The sequence below is a fragment of the Sorex araneus genome, chromosome 3, assembly GCF_027595985.1.
Source record: "Sorex araneus isolate mSorAra2 chromosome 3, mSorAra2.pri, whole genome shotgun sequence".
Taxonomy (NCBI): Eukaryota; Metazoa; Chordata; class Mammalia; order Eulipotyphla; family Soricidae; genus Sorex; species Sorex araneus.
This window is the reverse complement of record NC_073304.1, coordinates 174,364,391-174,386,253: the sequence shown is the minus strand read 5'-3', so window position 1 is coordinate 174,386,253 and position 21,863 is coordinate 174,364,391. Positions and strand designations below refer to the sequence as shown.

Genomic DNA, 21,863 nt, shown 5'->3' with positions numbered 1-21,863 from the left:
GTTCTCAAAATTCTCATAGAATATCTGATCAATCAAAGTTGCTATGTGTTCTCAAAGACTAAATTGCTCTCTGGAACAAGCAGGCACTCAGCAACAATAGGTCAGGTTTATACCTTATATATCTAGCATCTCGTTAAAGGTGACATAAAGATTTTGTTAAATCCTATAAAAGCTGGGCTGGAGCAATATCACAGCAGGTAGGCTTATTTGCCTTGCATGTGGCCAACACGGGTTTGATTCCTCTGCCCTCTCGGAGAGCTCAGAAAACTACCAAGAGCATCTCGCATTCACGGCAGAGCCTGCCAAGCTACCCGTGGCATATTCAATATGCAAAAACCAGTATACTGAAGATATACTGAAGACCATTCTAGTGTTACGGCAATATTATTCTCCCTAAATAATAGCACATCCATGGGAAAGCTTTTGGAAAGGAAGCTTACTAACTTGAATGGCATCAGGAGTGTACAATTTCTTTCATGGAATTTGAGATCATCTCACACCATCAGTTAAAGGGCAGGCAGTATCTGCTCAGTAAATTGCTGTCTAGCTTAAAAGTATCAACACCAAACATTTTGTTAAAAAGATGGCATTGGAATTATGTTTATGAGAAACTATTATCGATCGAATTACAAGTACAGGATCTAATCAATAAAAAACTTTAAAGAAAGAAATCAAAGGGAACTTATTGAAAATGAGAAAGAAAGAAAGCCTCGTCTCACCATCGTAAAGTTGTGTTTCTGCTCCAGCTGTGTCATGAAGTCACTGTGTCTCTTCAGGAAAAGCCCGTCCACTCTGCTTTCCTACAAAGGATGGAGCTGGGCGATCTATAGGATCTGTGAGCGCACTAAAGTTTAGAGACAACAGGTGAACAGTTATCTCGTCTCCTTTGATTTCTGTATCCTGTTCCTCCCTTTCTAACAAGGGAATACTTGGACTTGTTCACAAGACTTTGACCTCTAAGGAGACGAAATATTCTGGTATCCTCCAAGGACCCATCTCAGAGGGGAAATTCTTCCAAGAAGAAGAAAAGCAATTCACAAGTTATCTTTGCACCCAGGAGAGCAGCAAACTGGAACTCCCAATGTACTTGATTTCTCCTTGGAAGGAGAAAACGTTGGGCAGAATATGGTGATGAATCCCACTGGAATGACAGGAAGATGATCACACAGAGACAGGCAGTATTTTGGTGAGGCTGTTGTCAGTCACGTCAATATAGAGCCCCAGCCCTCTGCTCTGTGTTCCAGAATCATGGCACACTCACAACTTCTCTTAGATTTTTAACTCTTTTTACCACCAATAGAGCCAATTAAGATGAATTCTCCTGGAATAATGACAAAGGATCCTAATGGGAGAAATTATAATCTACAGAAAAATTCTCCTCCCTCCTTTGTATGTTCTTATGGATTTGAGCAATTATATTAGGTATTTATCTCTCAAATATACGTGTGACTTCTATAGGTCCGTAGTACTTTATAGAAAAAATTCTATGCTTTTCTGCTAAGATTAAGTACAAGACACTTAATCCACTTCCTTTCCACTGTACTGGTGCTGGAGGAAGCTGACGTGTGGCCCAGGGTAGAGACAACAGGTACATAGTGTATGAGGCCCTGAGATGGATCCCTGGTGCCACATGGAAGAAAGCTCATGTGGGAAATAATAATGTGATTTTTTTAAAAAAAAGGATTAAAATTTATAGGAATATACAACTCTCTGACCACAAATGGCAAGATGTCTATGTAGAAAATTTAAAATTCTTCTGGAACTAAGTGATCACAGCAATCCCACAGGATCTAATTTTACTATACAAAAGTCAATCATGTCATGACACTCACTATAACCACTCTGCCAGAGCTCAGAGGGGAGTGGGTGAGACCCCTCTGTGCCCTAAGGGACCCAGACCCAGCAGCCAAAAACTGCATCCATGCTCACAACCACTCTCCACAGCCTCTGTCTGAGCCTCACCCACAAGTGAACCTTTTCCTGAACCACTCAACCACATTTACACCTGGGCGACACTTCATAGGACACACCCTGCCCATACTCCAAGAGTACTGCACCACATTTGATGATGATCCAAAGTAGTAGGCAACCAACCATAAATGGAAATATTACATTATTTTGGTTCTGCTTTGGGGCAGAGATTGGGTTTGGGATAGAAACACTCAAAATATGGTGGTGTGAAGGGGTAATGGTGGTGGGATTGGTGTTTGAATATTAAATGTAATCAAATATTATGAGCTATTTTATAAAATAAAATCTAAAATTTTTAATTCAAATAATTAGTTGTATTATATAATTCTTATACTCATATAATTTAATTGATTCCCCGTTGCTCATCGATTTGCTCGAGCAGTAACGACTCCATTGTGAGACTTGTTTCAGTTTTTGGCATATCAAATATGCCATGGGTAGCTTGCCAGGTTCTGCCATGAATGCGGGATACGCTCGGTAGCTTGTTGGGGTCTCCGAAAGGGACGGAGGAATAGCACCTGCGTTTGCTCATGCAAAGCAAATGCCCTACCCGCTGTGCTATCGCTCCAGTGTGTTAAATCAAATTTATCAGATTCTTAAAAAACAGAAAAATCACCGCAACAAAGCTTCTAAAGCAATGCAGAAATGTCAATCTGTTAAACGGTAGGCTAAAATGTAAGATTGGGTGGCCACATAGTTTTTTTAAAATTTTATTGAATCACCATGTGGAAAATTACAATGCTTTTCGGTTTCAGTCAGAGGTGGGGATGAAGGTGGAGTCTACCGTATCCCTAGCCAAGATGCCTTGTGGAACGGGTGCCTGTGGAAATGGTTCGTAGGAACCCCATCTACAGAGAAACAGGAGGGAAAAGTAACTAGAGGGGAATTCTGGGGCTGTCCTTAGGAACATATTTATGTTCACAGTAACTTGATGTTTCTAAGGAAACACTATCACTTACAAAGCTAAATTCTGGAAAGGCAGAACTCTCTGCTATCTCAAGCTTTGCTGGAAGAGGGCTTCATTTCTGACAAAATGTGTTAATGGCTTACCTTGTATTATATATAAAATTATCTGTGATTTTTTTCATACAGTTTGGGGAAAGTTTTTTTTTATCACTTCCCAAAACATGTATGCTTGCAGGCTCCATGTATCAGATAGCTATTTCCTCATTGAGGTTGGTCCTGACATTTATCCTTCGCCAGACACACCCACTTTCTCCCCACTTTTGCTCACACTGTTCCATGGTGTTAGCAATGAATAGCAGTTATCATCAAATATCATGATTTCCTTGTCTGCTAGAATTAAGTTTCCAAATGTGGGTTCTCCTGCAGTGTGGTCTCTTGAGTATGATGTTGGTCAAAGTTATTCTACTTTATATATGCATGGTCCTCTTTTTTGAGTATGCTTTCCTCACCTAGCACATCATTCTTGGAGTGATAGCACAGCGGTTGGGCGTTTGACTTTCACACGGCTGACCCACGTTCAATTCCTCTGCCCCTCTCAGAGAGCCCGGCAAGCTACCGAGAGTATCGGCCCAGCCGGCAGAGCCTGGCAAGCTACCCATGCGTATTGGATATGCCAAAAACAGTAACAATAAGTCTCTCAATGATAGACATTACTGGTGCCCGCTCGAACAAATCGATGAGCAATGGGATGACAGAAAAAATAAATGCAGAGAAAAAGTAGGACCTGGGAAAGGACCACCAAATCACCAAGGGGCCAACTATTTTGGACTCTATAGTCAAGGACTGACTTAATTTGATCCAGGCTTCCTCTGAGGAAAAGGAATATACTCCATGCTAATTTATCTTGGAATACATTGACAAATAAACACAATTTACATCATCAATGGCCATAGAATCATATTATGATGTGAACACTTGCTCTATGAATAGGTATGAGTGATTGTGGAGTATATATAAATATTAGAATCTTATAAATGGGTTGCAGGGAACAAAATAGGAAGAAAATATTTGAAGGAGATTCTAGTTTTATGTATTCAAAAGAGAGCATAATCACAGTAATCCCCAAACCTTAAGCCGTTCTGAACTGCAGCAAAGGGGGTAAGGTCTTTACCTTTTCCCTAAGGTGTTTCTCAGTACATTTTTTACATCCTTGTTTCTCAGCTGTAGATCAGGGGATTCAGCAGGGGGATCACTGTGGTGTAGAACACAGAGGCCACCTGCTCCTGGCCATATTGCTGGAGGACGGCTTAAAATACATAAAGATGACAGAGCCATAAAAGACCCCGACTGCAGTCAGGTGGGAGCCAAAGGCTTTGGACAAAAGCTTAAAGCCCTCAGCAGAAGAGATCCAAAGAATGTTAGCAATAATAAAGCAGAAGAGATGATAATGGTCGAGGTAGATGTCACCACGAGAAATCCACCCACATAAATCACCAGTAGTTCACTGACATGGATGCTGGAGCAGGAAAGCTTTTAGAAGAGGGAGTATGTCACAGAAGCAATGGTGGATGACATTGTCCCCACGGAAGGAAACTCTAGTCATGGCAACTGTGTGGGCTATAGCACCCCGTCTACACATGATATAGACCCCAATCACCAACATATTGCACACCTTTGGGGACATGGTGACACTTTACCGCAGAGGATTGCAGATAGCTACATATCTATCATATGCCATTACTGTTAACATAAAACACTCTCCAATGCCAAAAACACAAAATAAAAAGAGCTGGGTCATACACTCAGAATAGAAAATAACATGTTTTTACAATATAAAGTTTCCTAGAAGTTTGGGGTTAACTACTAAGGAATAAGAGAGATCTAAAAATGAAAAATTACCAATGAAAAAGTACATGGGAGACTGGAGCTTGGAGTTGAAAGTGATCAGGAAGATCATGCCCAATTCCCCACTACAGTGACCCATAGATGCCTATAAATAGGAAGAAGAGAGGCAGCTGGAGTTCTGGCCGGTGTGTTAATCCTTCCAGGACAAACTCAGTCACAGTGTAGTGATTGCACTTGGTCATTTCCTTCAGGAGACAGGGGACGTGTGACTAGGAAAAAGAGAAACCACAGAAATTAAGAAAGGGCTATTCATTAGTCTGCTAAATTATTAAGTAGTTGGACAGAAAAGAACAAAGCATGATCGTGCAATTGAAACATATATTGTCTATCAAACAAGAGTTGACCCTTAGGTGCCCTCAAAGATTTCTAGTATTGGAATCACTAGGTACCCAACAATTACAACTGTCAGGGATGATATCTCAAAGCATTAGCATATCAGTGGTCTTGTTATCAAAGATTTATTTATTTATTTATTGCTTTTTGGGTCACACCCGGCAATGCTCAGATGCTCAAGGGCTACTCCTGGCTCATGCACTCAGGAATTACCACTGGCAGTGCTCAGGGGATCATATAGGATGCTGGGAATCGAACCCTGGTCGACCACATGCAAGGCAAACACCCTAAATCTGTGCTATTGCTCCAGTCCCCTATCAAAGATTTATTTAAAAAAAAAGTATTTCCGTGACTTCATAGAACAGTTTTGTGTTTGGTTCCTGTTCAGCAAGGACATTTCCTCCAGCAACAAGTGGCCAAGGAATTCATACATACAAGACAAATATGACATCCAGGGAAATTCAGGCCATGACTAACTCTAACCTTTGTGGTCTTCAACTTCATTCGGAGTTGCTGGAGTCTTGGAAGTAGCTGGTTCTCTCTTTTTCTCTTCAGAAAAAATTCCTTTCTTTTTTTGCTTTTTTTAAAAAAAACTTTATTAGTGAATCACCGTGGGATACAGTTACAAAGTTATAAAATTTCATGTTTGTATTTAGTATACATCCCTCCACCAGTGCCCATTCTCCTCCACCAATGATGCCAGTATCCCTCCCACCGCCCCCATCCCAACTCACACCACCCAATCCTGTCTCTGCGGCAGGGCATTCCGTTTTGTTCTCTCTCCTGTTGTATGTTATAGTTTCAATAGAGGTATTGAGTGGCCCTTATATTTGGTTTATAGTCTACTTTTGGGATGCAGTTTTTAACCCACATTGGTCCTCCCAACATTCTCTACTAGGTGTTCCATCCGCTATCTCAGTTGCCTTTTCCCCCAGCATGTGAGGCCAGTTTCCAAGCTTAGGGCAGACCTCCTGGTTCTTGTCTCTACTACTCTTGGTTGTAAGTGTCCCATCTGCTACTTTATATTCCACATATGAATGCGATCTTTCTATGTCTGTCTCTTTCTTTCTGAATCATTTCACTTAACATGATACTTTCCATTTTGATCCACTTATATGCATATTTCATGACTTCATCTTTTATAACAGCTGCATAGTATTCCATTGTGTAGATGTACCAGAATTTCTTTAACAAGTCATCTGTTTTGGGGCACTCCGTTTTTTTCCAGATTGTGGCTATTGTAAACACTGCTGCAATGAACATAGAAATTCAAATGTCATTTCTATTATACCTTTTTGCCTCTTCAGGATATATTACCAGGAGTGGTATTGCTGAGTCAACTGGAAGTTCAATTTCTAATTTTTTGAGAACGATCCATATTGTTTTCCAAAAGGGCTGAGTCTGTTGGCATTCCCACCAGCAGGGAAGGAGAGTCCCTTTCTCCCCACATCCATGCCAACACCGGTTGCTTTTGTTTTTTTTTGGATGTGGGCTGTCTCTGTGGTGTGAGATGATATCTCATTATTGTTTTGATCTGCATATCCCTGATGATTAGTCATGTTGGACATTTTCTTTTTTTTTTTTGGTTTTTTGGGTCACACCCGGCGATGCACAGGGGTTACTCCTGGCTCTTCACTCAGGATTTACCCCTGGAGGTGCTCAGGGGACCATATGGGATGCTGGGATTAGAACCTGGGTCGGCCGCGTGTAAGGCAAATGCCCTACCCGCTGTGCTATCACTCCAGCCCCACATGTTGGACATTTTCTAATGTGCCTCTCAGCCATATGGATTTCTTCTTTGGAGAAGTTTCTGTTTATTTCTTCACCCCATTTTTTGATCTGGTTGGCAGTTTTCTTCTTGTGGAGTTCAACCAGTGCCTTGTATATCCTTGATATCAACCCCGTATCAGATGGGTACTGGGTAAATATCCTTTCGCTCTCTGTAGACTGTCTTTGTATTTTGGTCACTGTTTCTTTTGAGGTGCAGAGCATCTTACTTTGAGATAGTCCCATTTATTTATCTCTGTTTTCACTTGCTTGGCCAGTGGCCTGTCAGCTTTGATGATACCATTGGCTTCAATGTTGTAGAGGGTTTTGCCAAACTTGTATTCAATATACCTTAGGGATTCTGGTCTGATATTGAGGTCTTTAATGCATTTTGATCTGACTTTGTACATGGTGTTAGGTGGAGACTTAAGCCCATTATTTTTGCATGTAGCTGTCCAGTTTTGTCAGCACAATTTGTTAAAAAAGCTTTCCTTGCTCCACTTCAAATTTCTTGCTCCCTCATCAAAGATTAGATGGTCATATACTTGGGGCTGTGTGTCAGAGTATTCAACCCTGTCCCATTGGTCTGCGGTTCTGCCTTTGTTCCAGTGCCATGCTGTATTAATTACTATCACTTTATAGTAAAATTTGAAGTTGGGGAGGTTGATTCCTCTAATTTCTTTCTTCCAAGAACTGCTTTAGCTATTCGTGGGGGTTTATTTTTCCATATGAATTTCAGGAGTGATTGCTCCATTTCTTTGAAGAATTTCAAGATTATCTTTATAGGGATCCCATTGAATTTGTACAATGCTTGGGGGAGTATTGCCATTTGACTATATTTATTCTTCATATTTACAAATGTGTTATTTGATAAATGACACAGAATATATATAAAAACTTTCCAAATTCATCAATGGGAAATTTTTTTAATACTGGATATGCTTTTTCACCAAGAAGATACCCAGACAGCCATCAGACCAGAGAAGAAAAGTTCAGCAATATTAGTCATTAGAAAGACCAAGTTCAACCACTATAAAACAAAAGTGCAAACTTGAAACTTTGGTTATGGGTGTGGTGCACTAACATACAACTAGTGAAGGAGGGAGCTGTGTTGCTAAAATTCACAATGTGGTAAATTAAAGTGACCTGAATTTAAAAAATAAAAAGGGTGGGACAGATAGTACAGGGGATAAGTTGCCCTGCACACAGCCAACCTTGGCTCAATCCCTGGGCACTGCCAAGAGTGAAGCCCAAACAGAATCAGAAATAAGTCCTGAGAACCCTGAGGTGTGGCCCAAACCCTAACAACACCACAAAGCGAAACAAACAATCCAGAAACTGCAACTTGATAAACTTTAGGATGATGTGTAAAATGAGGTGGCCACCAAATTTTAGTTTAAGAACTCAAAATGCATGTAGTCTGATCCTTATATTCCATTCTCATTTATTTAACTAAAGTATAACCCCACAAAAAGTCTTGCACACAGATATGCATGCTATATTTTTAGAGCCGCAATAAGAAAAAAAAATCCATCATTACCAGGTTAATAGATGAGCTTGATATGGTTTATTCATATATCAAAATACTATCTCAATAATAAAATACTGACCAATCAATATATGCAACAACATGAAATTAAAAATAAGTACACCAGGGAAGATAAAGTAGTATGATTGAATGACTCAATTTGCACCTATTCTTGAGAATGTAAGTATTGAACAGTGACAAAAACAAACATAGCAGTGTCATAGATAAAGACAATCCAGGGAAATGGGGAAACATTTAAGGTTATGGGTGTATTTACTCTGTTGAACACAGTGACAATTCCACGAGTAGATGGATGAATGGATGCATAGATTGATAGATACACATATATCTGTCATTGATAATCAAATACTATACTTAAATATGTATATCTTATTAGAATAATCATAGCCCATGAACACAGGGTATTTGACTAGGTTACTTAACATTATCCTTGATCAAGACTGATTCTGACATATATGTTTGTTCTCCAACAAAATGTGTTAGTGTATGATTTCCTCATTTTTGTCGTTGATCCACATTGAGCAGTGCTCAAATGATGCTCTTGACTCTGCCTCAGAAGTCACTCCTGTTGATGGTCCAGGGAACATACAGATATGGACTGAACCAGTGCAAAGCATGTGTTTGAGCCCAAGATGTTGATTTATAATGAGACTCTGGAATCTCTTAAGTGAATAAAATATGAGTAGAACTACAGAAGTGAAATTTCACTGATCCATCTGACTAATTGTATGAAAAATGTGAAAACAACATACGTTACAGTCTTCTATCATTTGAATTATATGACAAAGTCTTCCCTATTTTATACTAATGCATATGTGAGAATTTGGATGGTCAAGAACCACTGATACTCAAATATCATGATCAATGTTTCACTCATATGGGGATTACAAGGAAGATCCTGACCTATACTTCACTTATCTGGGAATTACAAGGACCCTCTTGGAGAGTACAGCTAATTTATATCACCAGACAGGAGTCACACTCAAAGACCTGGATAAACATTACTCTATCTCTTTAGGTTAGTAAAATGATAACTTTGGAATAAAATAAAAAGGAGAGAAACAAAAGAGAATTTCTCAATGTCTTTTATGCCTGCTGAGAAAACAAAGAGAATATCAGGAGCTGGGAGGCCACTCGGTGTGCTTGAAATATAAGATTTACATTAGAGCACACAGGATCAAATGACCATTACCACGTGATTCCCTGAGTGCCCTTCTCAGACTGAGTGTCAGACCAGCAATACCACTACTGGGACTATACCTTGAGGGATCAAAAATGCACAGCAGAAACAACAGCTGCACTTCTATGTCCACTGTACCATGATTCACAATAGTCAGAATCTGGAAACCACCTGAGTGCCTGAGAACAGAAGACTGGATAAAGAAACTATGGAAAATCTACACAATGGAATATGACACAGCTATTAGGAAAAATGAAGCCATGAAATTTGTCTATAAATGGATGGACATGGAGAGTATCATGCTGAGTAAAATGAGTCACAACAAGAGGGAGAGATATAGAATGACGGCATTTATTTGTGGTATATTAAAAATAGTATAAGACTAATATTCAAGGAAAACAGGGGCCACGAAAACTGGTCAATGGTTTTAATCTACCACAAAAGTGTCAGAGGTGGAGAGTAGGTAAGACAGGTAAGGGGCCGCTAGGACAATAATAGTTAGAAATGATCACATTGGATAAGAACTGAGTGCTGAAAGTACAAGAATATATATCTTTCTTTTCAGTATCCGTATTGCAAACCACAATGCAGAAAAGGGGGGGTGAGAGAGAGAGAAAGAGAGAGAGAGAGAGAGAGAGAGAGAGAGAAGGGGGTAGGAGAGGTGGGAGGAAAACTGGGGACATTGGTGCTGGAAAATTACACTGCTGGAGAGATAGATATTGGACCACTGTATGACTGACACCCAATCATGAACAGTTTTGTAATGGTCTATCTGATAGTGATTCAATATTTTTTAAAACAGAATAAGAGTCAGAGAAATAAGAGAAAAATAATCACTATCCAAGTCCAAACTGGGGGAAAGAACTTTGGGGCAACCACACTTGAGCCATATAACCTGTGGGAGGGATTTCTTGGGAAATACGATCTACAATGAAACAGGAGGAGAGAGAGAACACCGATTTCCTTAGGGCTGACTTTAGGAACGTGTCCCTATTCTCAGTAGCTGGATATCCAAATGGTAGAGCTGTTGGTTACAGAGTTGAACTCTGGATAGGCAGAACCCTCTGTAGCATCTCACTTCACAAGATCACTTTCAGTTTATCCTTTCAGATAAACTACTTCACTGACATACCTGCTATTATGATTTGTTCATATACTTTGAAGAAGGTTTATTAATGTGAGAAATACACTCTCAGGGGAAATAATGTGCATAGAAGATGTATGAGTGCCTGGGAAATCTGCAAGTTGCCAGTTATTTGGGGACTCTCTCCAATGGTTAGGGCTGTATTGTCATGTTCATGTCCCCCTCAAATGAAAGGAATAAGGACTGTAAAAATCCACTGCATGAATGAATGGGTGTTGTAACATTGTACAACTAAAACCCACAAAATGAACCACTTTGCAACTGTGTGTCACAGTGATTCAATTGAAAAAATAAATTTTTAAAAAATAATTTTTTAAAGGAAAAGAAAAAAACAAAAAAATAAAAATTGACCTCAGAAAAGTATTTTTCAAATGGCTCAGACAGTGTCAATGACCCAGTGAATCATAATATCACATAAATGCTTGTTCTATGAACAGGTAAAACTGTATGCAACCGGGAAGGGGTGTACATACACAAACATGAATGGGGAATATCTGACATATATGATGCAGGAAATGAGAAGGGGATGTAACCCTTAGAAAGAGATTTCACTTTCATGTAATGGAAAACATATTTATAGTTGATTGCCAGGGCTGCTATAATCCTGGTAAGCCAGAATGGAGGTCTTTATGCTTTCCCCAGGACCTTCCTCAGCACATTCTTTACATCCTTATTTCTCAAACTATAGATCAGGGGATTCAGCATGGGGATCACTGTGGCATAGAACACAGAAGCCACCTTCTCCTGGGCCATGTTGCTGGAGGATGGCTTAAGATACATAAATATGGCAGAGCCATAAAAGACCCCTACTGTAGTCAAGTGAGAACCACAGGTACCAAAGGCTTTAGACCTGCTCTCAGTTGAAGGCATTTGAAAAATTTTGACAAAAATAAAGGCATAAGAAATTAAGATTGGAGGAGTAGATGCCAGGACATTGAATCCAGCTATTAAGATCAACAAAAGCTCATTGACATGGGTGCTGGAGCAGGAGAGCTTGAGAAGAGGAAATATGTCACAGTAGAAATGGCGGATGACATTGTCCCCACAGAAGGAAAGTCTAGTCATGGCAACTGTGTGGGCTAAAGAGCCCATTGTAGATATGGAATAGACCCCAATAACCAACATATTGCACATTTTGGGGGACATGGTGACATTGTACAACAGAGGATTGCAGATAGCTACGTACCTGTCATACGCCATTGCTGTCAACATAAAACACTCTCCAATAATAAAAACACAGAAGAAAAAGAGCTGGCTCATACAGCCAGAGTAGGAAATTACATTTTTCTCCAATACAAAGTTTCCTAGGAGTTTGGGGGTGACAACTGAAGAATAAGAGAGATCTAAAAATGACAAATTACCAAGGAAAAAGTACATAGGAGACTGGAGCTTGGAGTTGAGAGTAATCAGGAGGATCATGCCCAGGTTCCCCACTACCGTCACACCATAGATTCCTAGAAACAGGGAGAAGAGAGGCAGCTGGAGTTCTGGCCGGTGTGTTAATCCATCCAGGATAAACTCAGTCACGGTGGAATAATTGCACCTGGTCATTTCCTTCAGGAGACAGGGGATGTGTGACTTCAAAAAAAGAAACCATAGAAATTACACAATATATGTTTCGACAACTAATAATTTTAAGTTTTGTAAAAGAAATAAAAATAATTAAAATGGTACATATCTTAGTACGTCCTAATTTATTTTTATTTATACAATTATGATAAAACTTAATTATGTTTATAATTATATGTTTACGTTATAAAGAAGTTAAATCAATATACTGTGCTCAAAATTCTCATAGAATATCTGATCCATCAAAGTTGCTATATGTGTTCTCATAGATTAAATTGCTATCTGGAACAAGCAGGCACTCAGCAACAATAGGTCAGGATTAAACCTGAGATATCTAGTACCTCATTAATGGTGACATTAAGATTTTGTTAAGTCCTACAAAAGTTGGGCTGGAGCAATAGCACAGCAGGTAGGCCATTTACCTTGCATGTGGCCAACATGAGTTGGATTCCTCAGTCCTCTCAGAGAGCCCAGCAAGCTACCGAGAGTATATCGCCCTCGCGGCAGAGCCTGCCATGTTACCCATGGCATATTCAATATGCCAAAAAAAGTATAATGAAGATCAGTGTACAGAAGACCATTCTATTCTTATAGTAATACTATTCTCCCTAAATAATACCACATCCATGGGAAAGCTTTTGGAAAGGAATTTATTAACTTGAATGGTATCAGGAATATATGCTTTCTTTCATGGAATTTGAGATCTTCTCTCATCATCAGTTAAAGGACAGGCATTACCTATCAGTAAATTGCTGTCTAGCTTTAAAGTATCATCATCAAAGATTTTTTTAATGTGGCATTGGAATTTTATTAGTGAGAAACCATTATCGATTGAGTTACAAGCCACAGGATCTAATCAATAAAAAAATAAAGAAAGAAATCAAAGGGCACTTATTGAAAATGAAAAAGAAAGAAAGCCTCATCTCACCATCGTAAAGTTCTGTTTCTACTCCAGCTGTGTCATGAAGTCACTGTGTCTCTTCAGGAAAAGCCCGTCCACTCTGCTTTCCTACAAAGGATGGAGCTGGGTGATCTGTAGGATCTGTGAGTGCACTAAGGTTTAGAGACAACAGGTGAACAGTTATCTCGTCTCCTTTGATTCCTGTATCTTGTTCCTACCTTTCTAACAAGGGAATACTTGGACTTGTTCACAAGACTTTGACCTCTAAGGAGACGAAATATTCTGGTATCCTCCAAGGACCAGTCTCAGAGGGGAAATTCTTCCAAGAAGAAGAAAAGCAATTCACAATTATCTCTGCACCCAGGAGAGCAGCAAACTGGAACTCCCAATGTACTTGATTTCTCCTTGGAAGGAGTAAACATTGGGCAGAATATGGTGATGAATCCCACTGGAATTACAGGAAGATGATTACACAGAGACAGGCAGTATTTTGGTGAGGCTGTTGTCAGTCAGGTCAATATAGAGCCCCAGCCCTCTGCTCTGTGTCCAGAATCATGGCACACTCACAACTTCTCTTAGATTTTTAACTCTTTTTACCACCATTAGAGCCAATTTAGATGAATTCTCCTGGAATAATGACAAAGGATCCTAATGGGAGCAATTATAATCTATATAAAAAGTCTCCTCTCTCCTTTGTATGTTCTTATGGATTTGAGCAATTATATTAGGAATTTATCTCGCAAATTTACATGTGACTTCTATAGCCCCATAGTACTTTATAGAATAAAATTCTATGCTTTTCTGCTAAGATTAAGTACAAGACACTTAATCTACTTCCTTACCACTGTACTGGTGCTGGAAGAAGCTGACGTGTGGCCCAGGGTAGAGACAACAGGTACATAATGTATGAGGCCCTGAGATGGATTCCTGGTACCAAATGGAAGAAAGCTCATATGGGAAATAATAGTGTGATTTAAAAAATTAAAATATACAGGAAAATACCATTTTCTGACTCAAAATGTCAAGACTGTCTATGTAGAAAATTTAAAATTCTTCTGGAACTAAGTGATCACAGCAGTCCTACCGGGTATCATTTTACTGTACAAAAGTCAATTTATCATGTCATGACACTCACTATAACCCCGCTGCCGGACCCTGTACCAGGTTGTTTCACTTGGGACGCCCCAGAGGGGAGTGGGTAAGACCCCTCTATGCCCTAAGGGACCCAGACCCAGCAACCAAAAACTGCATCCATGCTCACAACCACTCTCCACAGGCTCTGTCTGAGCCTTACCCACAAGTGAATCTTTTCCTGAACCACTCAGCCACATTCACACATTTGTGACACTTCATAGGACACACCCTGCCCATACTCCAAGAGTACTCCACCACATTTGATGATGATCCAAAGAAGGAGGCAGACAACCATAAGTGGAAATATTACATTATTTTGGTTCTGTTTTGAGGCAGAGATTGGGTTTGAGATAGAAACACTCAAAATATGGTGGTGTGAAGGGGTAATGGTGGTGGGATTGGTGTTTGAATATTAAATGTAATCAAATATTATGAGCTACTTTATAAAATAAAATCTAAAATTTTTAATTCAAAACATTAATTGTATTATATAATTCTTATACTCATATAATTTAATTGATTCCCCGTTGCTCATCGATTTGCTCGAGCAGGCACCCATAACAACTCCATTGTGAGACTTGTTACAGTTTTTGGCATATCGATCAAAATGACTCAAAATGTCATATCGAATATTCCATGGGTAGCTTGCCAGGTTCTGCCATGTGATCGGGATACTCTCAGTAGCTTGTTGGCCTCTTCAAAAGGGACAGAAGAATCAAACCTGTGTCGGCCTCACGCAAGCCAAACACTCTACCCGCTGTGCTATTGCTCCAGTGTGTTAAATCACATATATCAGATTTTTTAAAAATGGAAAGAATAATCACAATAAAAGCTTCTAATCAATGAAGAACTGTGAATCTGTTAAACAGTAGGCTAAAATGTAAGATTGGGTGGCCACATAGTTTTAGTCTAAAGGAATCTATATTCACACTTAGAACATGATCCAGAAATTCCATTCTCATATATTTATTCAGGTGAATATATGAAATGAAATAAAAGCATAAATGCATAAATACACAGAAGGGGGCTGGAGCAATAGGACAGCAGATAGGCCTTCTGATTTTCACACTGCCAAGCCAGGTTTGATCCCCAGCATAGCATATAGTCCCTTGAGCACTTCCAGGAGTTATTCCGAGTGCAGATCCAGGAGTAATCCCAGAGCACCATCAGTCATGGTCCTAAAACTAAAAAGAATAAAATAAAACAAACTCATAAAAAAAGCCTCACAAAAACACTTGCACACAGACACAAATACTGTGTTTTATATAGCCCCATACCAAAACCAATCCAACGTCCTCTATCACAGCTTAAGTAAACATATTCGTACATAAGTCTATGGGGATACTACTTCAGAATAAAAAAGAATGAACTCTACACATGATAAGCTTGAAAATAAAAACAATAAGATCAATTCCTGCATTGATCTGCAGGAATTAGGGGAAGCAAAAGTAACATACAGTGACAGAAAACACAGCTGAGCAGTGAGTGGAGATATGCAGGAAATGAGGAAATTTGTAGGGTTTCCAGAGGGGTTCACTCTGCTGAATATAGTAAACATTTCCTGATGGGGGTTAGATGGAGGAATGGAAAGACTGATGACACACACCACTGGTGAAAACTGTACCTTGACATATGTTTATTGGACAATAGTCTAACTATCCCCCTTTCATATAAACTATTTGTCTAGCTATTTAAGACTATATTACTCAAGAAGTATTCTAATATAACTGCATGATTTCCAAAAGAGGTGTTAAAGTTTTCTGCCCTTATTTTTACTGGTTGGTGGTGCTGCTGCTGTCAATGTTTTGTGCCACACCCAGTGGAACTACCTGTACAAGGGTCTCTCTGTGCTTGAGGGGATATGCAGGATTTGGGGCAGAAAAATGATTACAAGGACTTTGAATACAAAGTATGTGGTTGAGCCCAAAACATCAATTTCAGATGAGACTCTGGAATCCCTAAGAAGTGCTTCTAATAGGTAGAGTTTAGAAGCATCAATCCATCTGCTCATTTCTATGCAAAATGTGAAAGCAATACATACCAATATCTCTGTCTGTCGAATCACATCATAGTTTTACTCCCTTTTATTCACAATGGAGATGTGAAAAACTTCACCCTCCAGAGAGTGCTGAAGTTGTGAAGACATCTCTGTAGAATAGAATGACTCTCCATGGTCTGAAAGACTCTCCATGGTCTGAAAGACTCTCCATTGTCTGGATGCATTTTATGTATCCAGGCAAACCAGATCTACACCGAAGAATCGAAGAGAAGAAATCCATAAGCTGAACATGAAATTTAATCCCTGTCCATGGGTAGTAAAGGAATATCTTTGGGACCAGAATAACATGTAGATGAACTAAGAAACATGCTCACCACCTTTAGTGCCAACTGAGGAAGTAGGTCAAAAGAACATCAAGACCAAGAGCAGTGTCTCCAAGGCTGAAGGCAGAGGCTTTACATGCAGATGCACAGGGTTCCCTTGTGCGTGGTACCCCTTGCAGGTGTGCCCTGGCAATGCTCAGATGCTCAGAGGCTACTCCTAGCTCATGCACTCAGGAATTACCCCTGGCAGTGCTCAGGGGACCAAACGGGATGCTGGGAATAGAACCCGGGTCAGTCACATGCAAAGCAAATGTCCTAAATCTGTGCTATTGCCCAGCCCCCTATCAAAGATTTATTTTTTAAAAAGTATTTCCGTGGCTTTATAGAACAGTTTTGTGTTTGGTTCCTGTTAAGCAGGGACATTTCCTCTAGCAAAAGTGACCAAGGAATTCACATATACAAGACAAGGATGACATCCAGGGAAATTCAGGCCATGACTAACTCTAACTTTAGGTGGTCTTCAACTTCATTCTGAGTTGCTGGAGTTCTGGGAGTAGCTGGTTCTCTCTTTTTCTCTTCAGAAAAAAAATTTTTTTTAAATTTTTATTAGTGAATCACTGTGGGTTACAGCTACATACTTATGAAATTTCATGTTTGTATTTAGTTTACATCCCTCCACCAGTGCCCATTTTCCTCCACCAATGATGCCAGTATCCCTCCCACCACCCCCACCCCAATCCCCACCACTCCACCCTGCCTCTGCGGCAGGGCGTTCCCTTTTGTTCTCTATTCTGTAGTGTGTTGTAGTTTGCAATAGAGGTATTGAGTGGCCATCATGCTCGGTCTATAGTCTACTTTTGGTACGCAGTTTTCAACCCGAGTGGGTCCTCCCAACGTTCTCTAGTTGGTGTTCCCTTCTCTATCTCAGCTGCTTTTACCCCCAGCATGTGAGGCCAGTTTCCAAGATGTGGGCCAGACCTCCTGGTTCTTGTCTCTACTATTCTTGGGTGTTAGTGTCCCAACCCTTTATCGGATGGGTACTGGGTAAATATCCTTTCCCATTCTGTAGACTGTCTTTGTATTTTGGACACTGTTTCTTTTGAGGTGAAGAAGCTTCTTAGTTTGAGATAGTCCCATTTATTTATCTCTGTTCTCACTTGCTTGGCCAGTGGCGTGTCATCTTTGAAGATACCCTTGGCTTCAATGTCGTGGAGGGTTTTGTCAGCCTTGTCTTCAATGTACCTTAGAGATTCCGGTCTGATGTAGAGGTCTTTATTCCATTTTGATCTGACTTTTGTACATGGTGATCGGTGGAGATCTAAGCCCATTTTTTTTGCATGTAGCTGTCCAGTTTTGTCAGCACAATTTGTTAAAAATTCTTTTCTTTCCCCACTTCACATTTATTGCTCCCTTATAAAAGACTATATCATATATTTGGGGGTTTGTGTCAGAATATCCAACCCTGTTCCATTGGTTTTCTGTTCTGCCTTTGTTCCATTACCATGCTATTTTAATTACTACTGCTTTGTAGAAGAGTTTGAAGTTGGGGAGGTTGATTGCTCCTATTTTCTTTCTCCCAAGAATTGCATTAGCTATTCTTGGGGGCTTATGGTTCCATATGAATTTCAGGAGTGATTGCTCCATTTCTTTGAAAATGTCAAGGGTGTCCTCATAGGGATCGCATTGACTTTGTACAATGCATTGGGCAGTATTGTCATTTTGACTATATAAATTCTTCCAATCCATGAGCAGGGGATATCTTTCCATTTTCTTGTGTCCTCTTTTATTTCCTGAAGTAGCATTTTGTAGTTTTCTTTATACGAGTCCTTTACCTCGTTAGCTAAGCTGATTCCGAGGTACTTTATCTTTTGAGACACAAGCGTGAACGGGATTGCTTTTATCATGTCGCTTTCTTCTCTCTCATTATTTGCTTATAGGAAAGCGATGGACTTTTGGTTATTGATTTTATAGCCTGCAACTTTACTATACAAGTCTATTGTTTCTAGGAGCTTCTTGATAGAGGTTTTAGGGTTCCCTAAGTATAGTATCATAACATCTGTGAATAGTGAGAGCTTAATTTCTTCCTTCCCTATCTGAATGTCCTTAATATCTTTTTTTCTTGCCTAATCGCTATTGCAAGCATTTTCAGTACTATATTGAACAGAAGTGAAGTGGAGAGAGTGGGCATCCTTGTCTCATCCCTGTTCTTAGAGGGAAGGCTCTTAGTTTTTCCCCATTGAGGATGATGCTTGCCGTAGGCTTGTGATAAATGGCTTTGACTATATTGAGGAAAGTCCCTTCTATACCCATTTTGGCAAGCGTTTTCATCATAAATGGGTGCTGGATCTTGTCAAATGCTTTCTCTACATCTATTAATATGATCATATGATTTTAATCTTTTCTTTTGTTGATATGATGGATTGTGTGATTGATTTCCAGATGTTAAACCATCCTTGCATCCCCAGGATTAATTCCACTTGGTCGTGGTGTATGGTCTTTTTGATGAGTTGTTGAATTCTGTTTGATAATATTTTGTTGAGGATCTTCGCATCTGTGTTCATCAGGGATATTGGCCTGTAGGTTTTTTTTTGTGTGTCTTTGTTTGCTTTTGATATTAGAGAGTTATGAGCCTCGTAGAAACTGTTTGGGAGGATTTCTGTTTCTTCAATTTTTTTGAAAAGTTTGAGGAGAACTGGCAATAGGTCCTCTTTAAATATTTGGTAGAATTCGCCAGTGAATCCGTCTGTACTTGGGTTTTTGTTTTGGGGAAGACTTTTGATTACAGTTTCAATGTCCTTGATATTAAGTGGATTATTCAGGTACTCCAGGTCTTCTTGGTTCAGCTTTGGGAGATTATTTGGAATCCAGGAATTTATCCATTTCTTCTAGGTTCTGTCGTTTCGTGGCATACAGATTTTCAAAGTAGTCTCTGATGATCTTTTGAATTTCTTTAATTTCTGTTGTGATATCCCCTTTTTCATTTATGATTCGGTTTAAAAGTGTTCTCTCTCTCTCTTTGTGAGTCTTGCTAGTGTTTAATCAATCTTGTTTATTTTCTCAAAGAACTAAATCTTGGTTTCACTGATCTTTCAGATTGTCTTTTGGGTTTCCATCTCGTTGATTTCTGCTCTACGTTTTATTATTTCTTTCCTTCTGCCTCGTTTGGGTTCCTTTTTTTGGTCCTTTTCTAAAATCTTAAGCTGAGAAGTCAAGTTATTTATGGCGTCCCTTTCTTCCTTCCTGAGAAATGCTGGCAGAGCTATATATTTTCCCCTTAACATGGCTTTAGCTGCGTCTCACAGGTTTTGGTAGCTAGTGTCTTCATTCACATTTGTTTCCAGGGACCTTTTTATTTCTTCCTTGATTTCCTTCCTGGCCCACTCATTGTTCAACGTCGAGTTGTTGAATTTCCAGGTGTTTGATTTGGTTTTCTGCATCTGTACATGATTAACTTCTATCTTCAGTGCATCATGGTCTGAAAAGATAGCTTATACAGTGTCTATCTTCCTGATTCTGTTAAGGTATGTTATGTGGCCCAGCACATGTTCTATTCTTGAAAGTGTTCCATGTGCACTGGAAAAGAATGTGTATTCCTTTATTTGGGGATATAAAGCCCTGTATTGATCTATTAGCCCTCTCTCTTCTATGACTTCCTTCAAAGCCAGTATTTTCTTGGTGACTTTTAATCTTCTTGATCTATCCAGATAGGGTGGTGTTGAAGTCTCCAACTACTATCGTGTTGCTCGAAATGTCTTTCTTAAGTCTATTAGCGGTTGTTGTAGGTATTCGGTTGGTCCCTCATTGTGTGCATACACGTTTAGGAGTGTGATTTCTTCCTTTTGTACATATCCCTTTATTAATAAAAAATGGCCTTCACTATCCCTTCTAATCCTTTTCAATCTGACATCTATGTTGTCTGATACTAGTAAGGGCACCCCAGCTTTTTTGAGAGTTGTTTGCTTACAGGATTGTATTCCATCCTTTGACTTTGAGTCTGTGTTTGTTCTGGCTATTCAGATGTGTTTCTTGAAGGCAGCAGAATGTTGGGTTTAGTCTCTGAATCCATTTTCCCACTCTGTGTCTCTTCATTGGTGAGTGTAGACTATTGACATTGTGAGAGATTATTGTTATGGGGTTTTGCGCCATCTTTCTGTAAAGGTTTGTTGTGCTTGTTGGGGGGTTTTCTTGCCTTACAGTAGCCCCTTTAGTCCTTCTTTTAGGTTTGGTTTTGAGTCTTTGAAGTTCCTGAGCTGTTGTTTATCTACAAAATAGTGTATCATTCCTTTGAGTTTGAATGAGAGTTTCACCTCATAAAGTATTCTTGGTGAAGTGTTCATTTCATTGAGTTTTTTTCACTATATCCCACCACTGTCTTTAGGTTTGGAGGGTTTCCTCTGCTAGGTCTGCTGTGAATCTAAGAGGTGTTCCTTTGTATGTGATTTCCTTCTTTGACCTTGCTGCTTGCAGTATTGTGTCTCTATCCATGATATCCATCATTCTAACTATGACATGTCTTGGAGATTTTCTGTTAGGGTCTCTTTTAGCTGGCACCCTTTGGGCTCCTTGAATCTAGATACCTGCATTCTCCAGCTCTGGGAACTTTTCAGCAATGATTTCTTTGACTGTGGCTTTTTCATTGGGGTTGCGTCCCTGTCCTTCTGGTACTCCAATGATTCTAATGTTGTTCCTCTTGAAATTATCCCCTAAAACTCTGATTTGCCCTAGAACTATTTTGAGTTCTCTTCCCATAGTTTGTTGTTGCCTGTAGGCTTCCTGAAGCTCATCTTCAAGCTCACTGATTCTGTCTTCCGCTGTAGCAATTCTATTGTTGAGGGCACCCACTGAGTTTTTTATTTCATCTACGGAATCCTTCATTCATGACATTTCTTTTTGTAGCTTTTTTTTATTTCTGCTCTCATTTCTTCTTGTATTTTTGTTGGCTGTCTGTTCTATTGTTTCTGTCAGGTCCTCCTTTAATTTAATGGATATCTTTTCAATCTTTACATTGAGTTAATTAAACATCTTCAGCATTTCTTTTTTTTTTAATTTTTTATTGAGTCACCATGTGGACAGTTACAAAGTTTTCAGGTTTAAATCTCAGTTATACAATGCTCGAATACCCATCCCTTCACCAGTGTTCATATTCCACCACCAAGAATCCCAGTATAGCTCCACCCCGCCC

The 21,863-nt window shown here is 39.5% G+C and overlaps 1 protein-coding gene across 1 annotated transcript; it reads right to left on the bottom strand.

Annotated features, from left to right (window-relative positions):
- Nucleotides 1–11,382: 11,382 nt before the first annotated feature.
- LOC101537098 (olfactory receptor 151-like) lies at nt 11,383–12,306 on the bottom strand. The gene has a single exon (XM_012931868.2). The coding sequence runs from the start codon at nt 12,304–12,306 to the stop codon at nt 11,383–11,385; it is 924 nt and encodes a 307-aa protein (XP_012787322.2).
- Between the last annotated feature and the right edge of the window lie 9,557 nt (nt 12,307–21,863).

What these genes read in the sequence shown, in the direction of transcription:
- LOC101537098 (XM_012931868.2), bottom strand. Translation starts at nt 12,306, where the DNA reads ATGACCAGGTGCAATTATTCCACCGTGACTGAGTTTATCCTGGATGGA.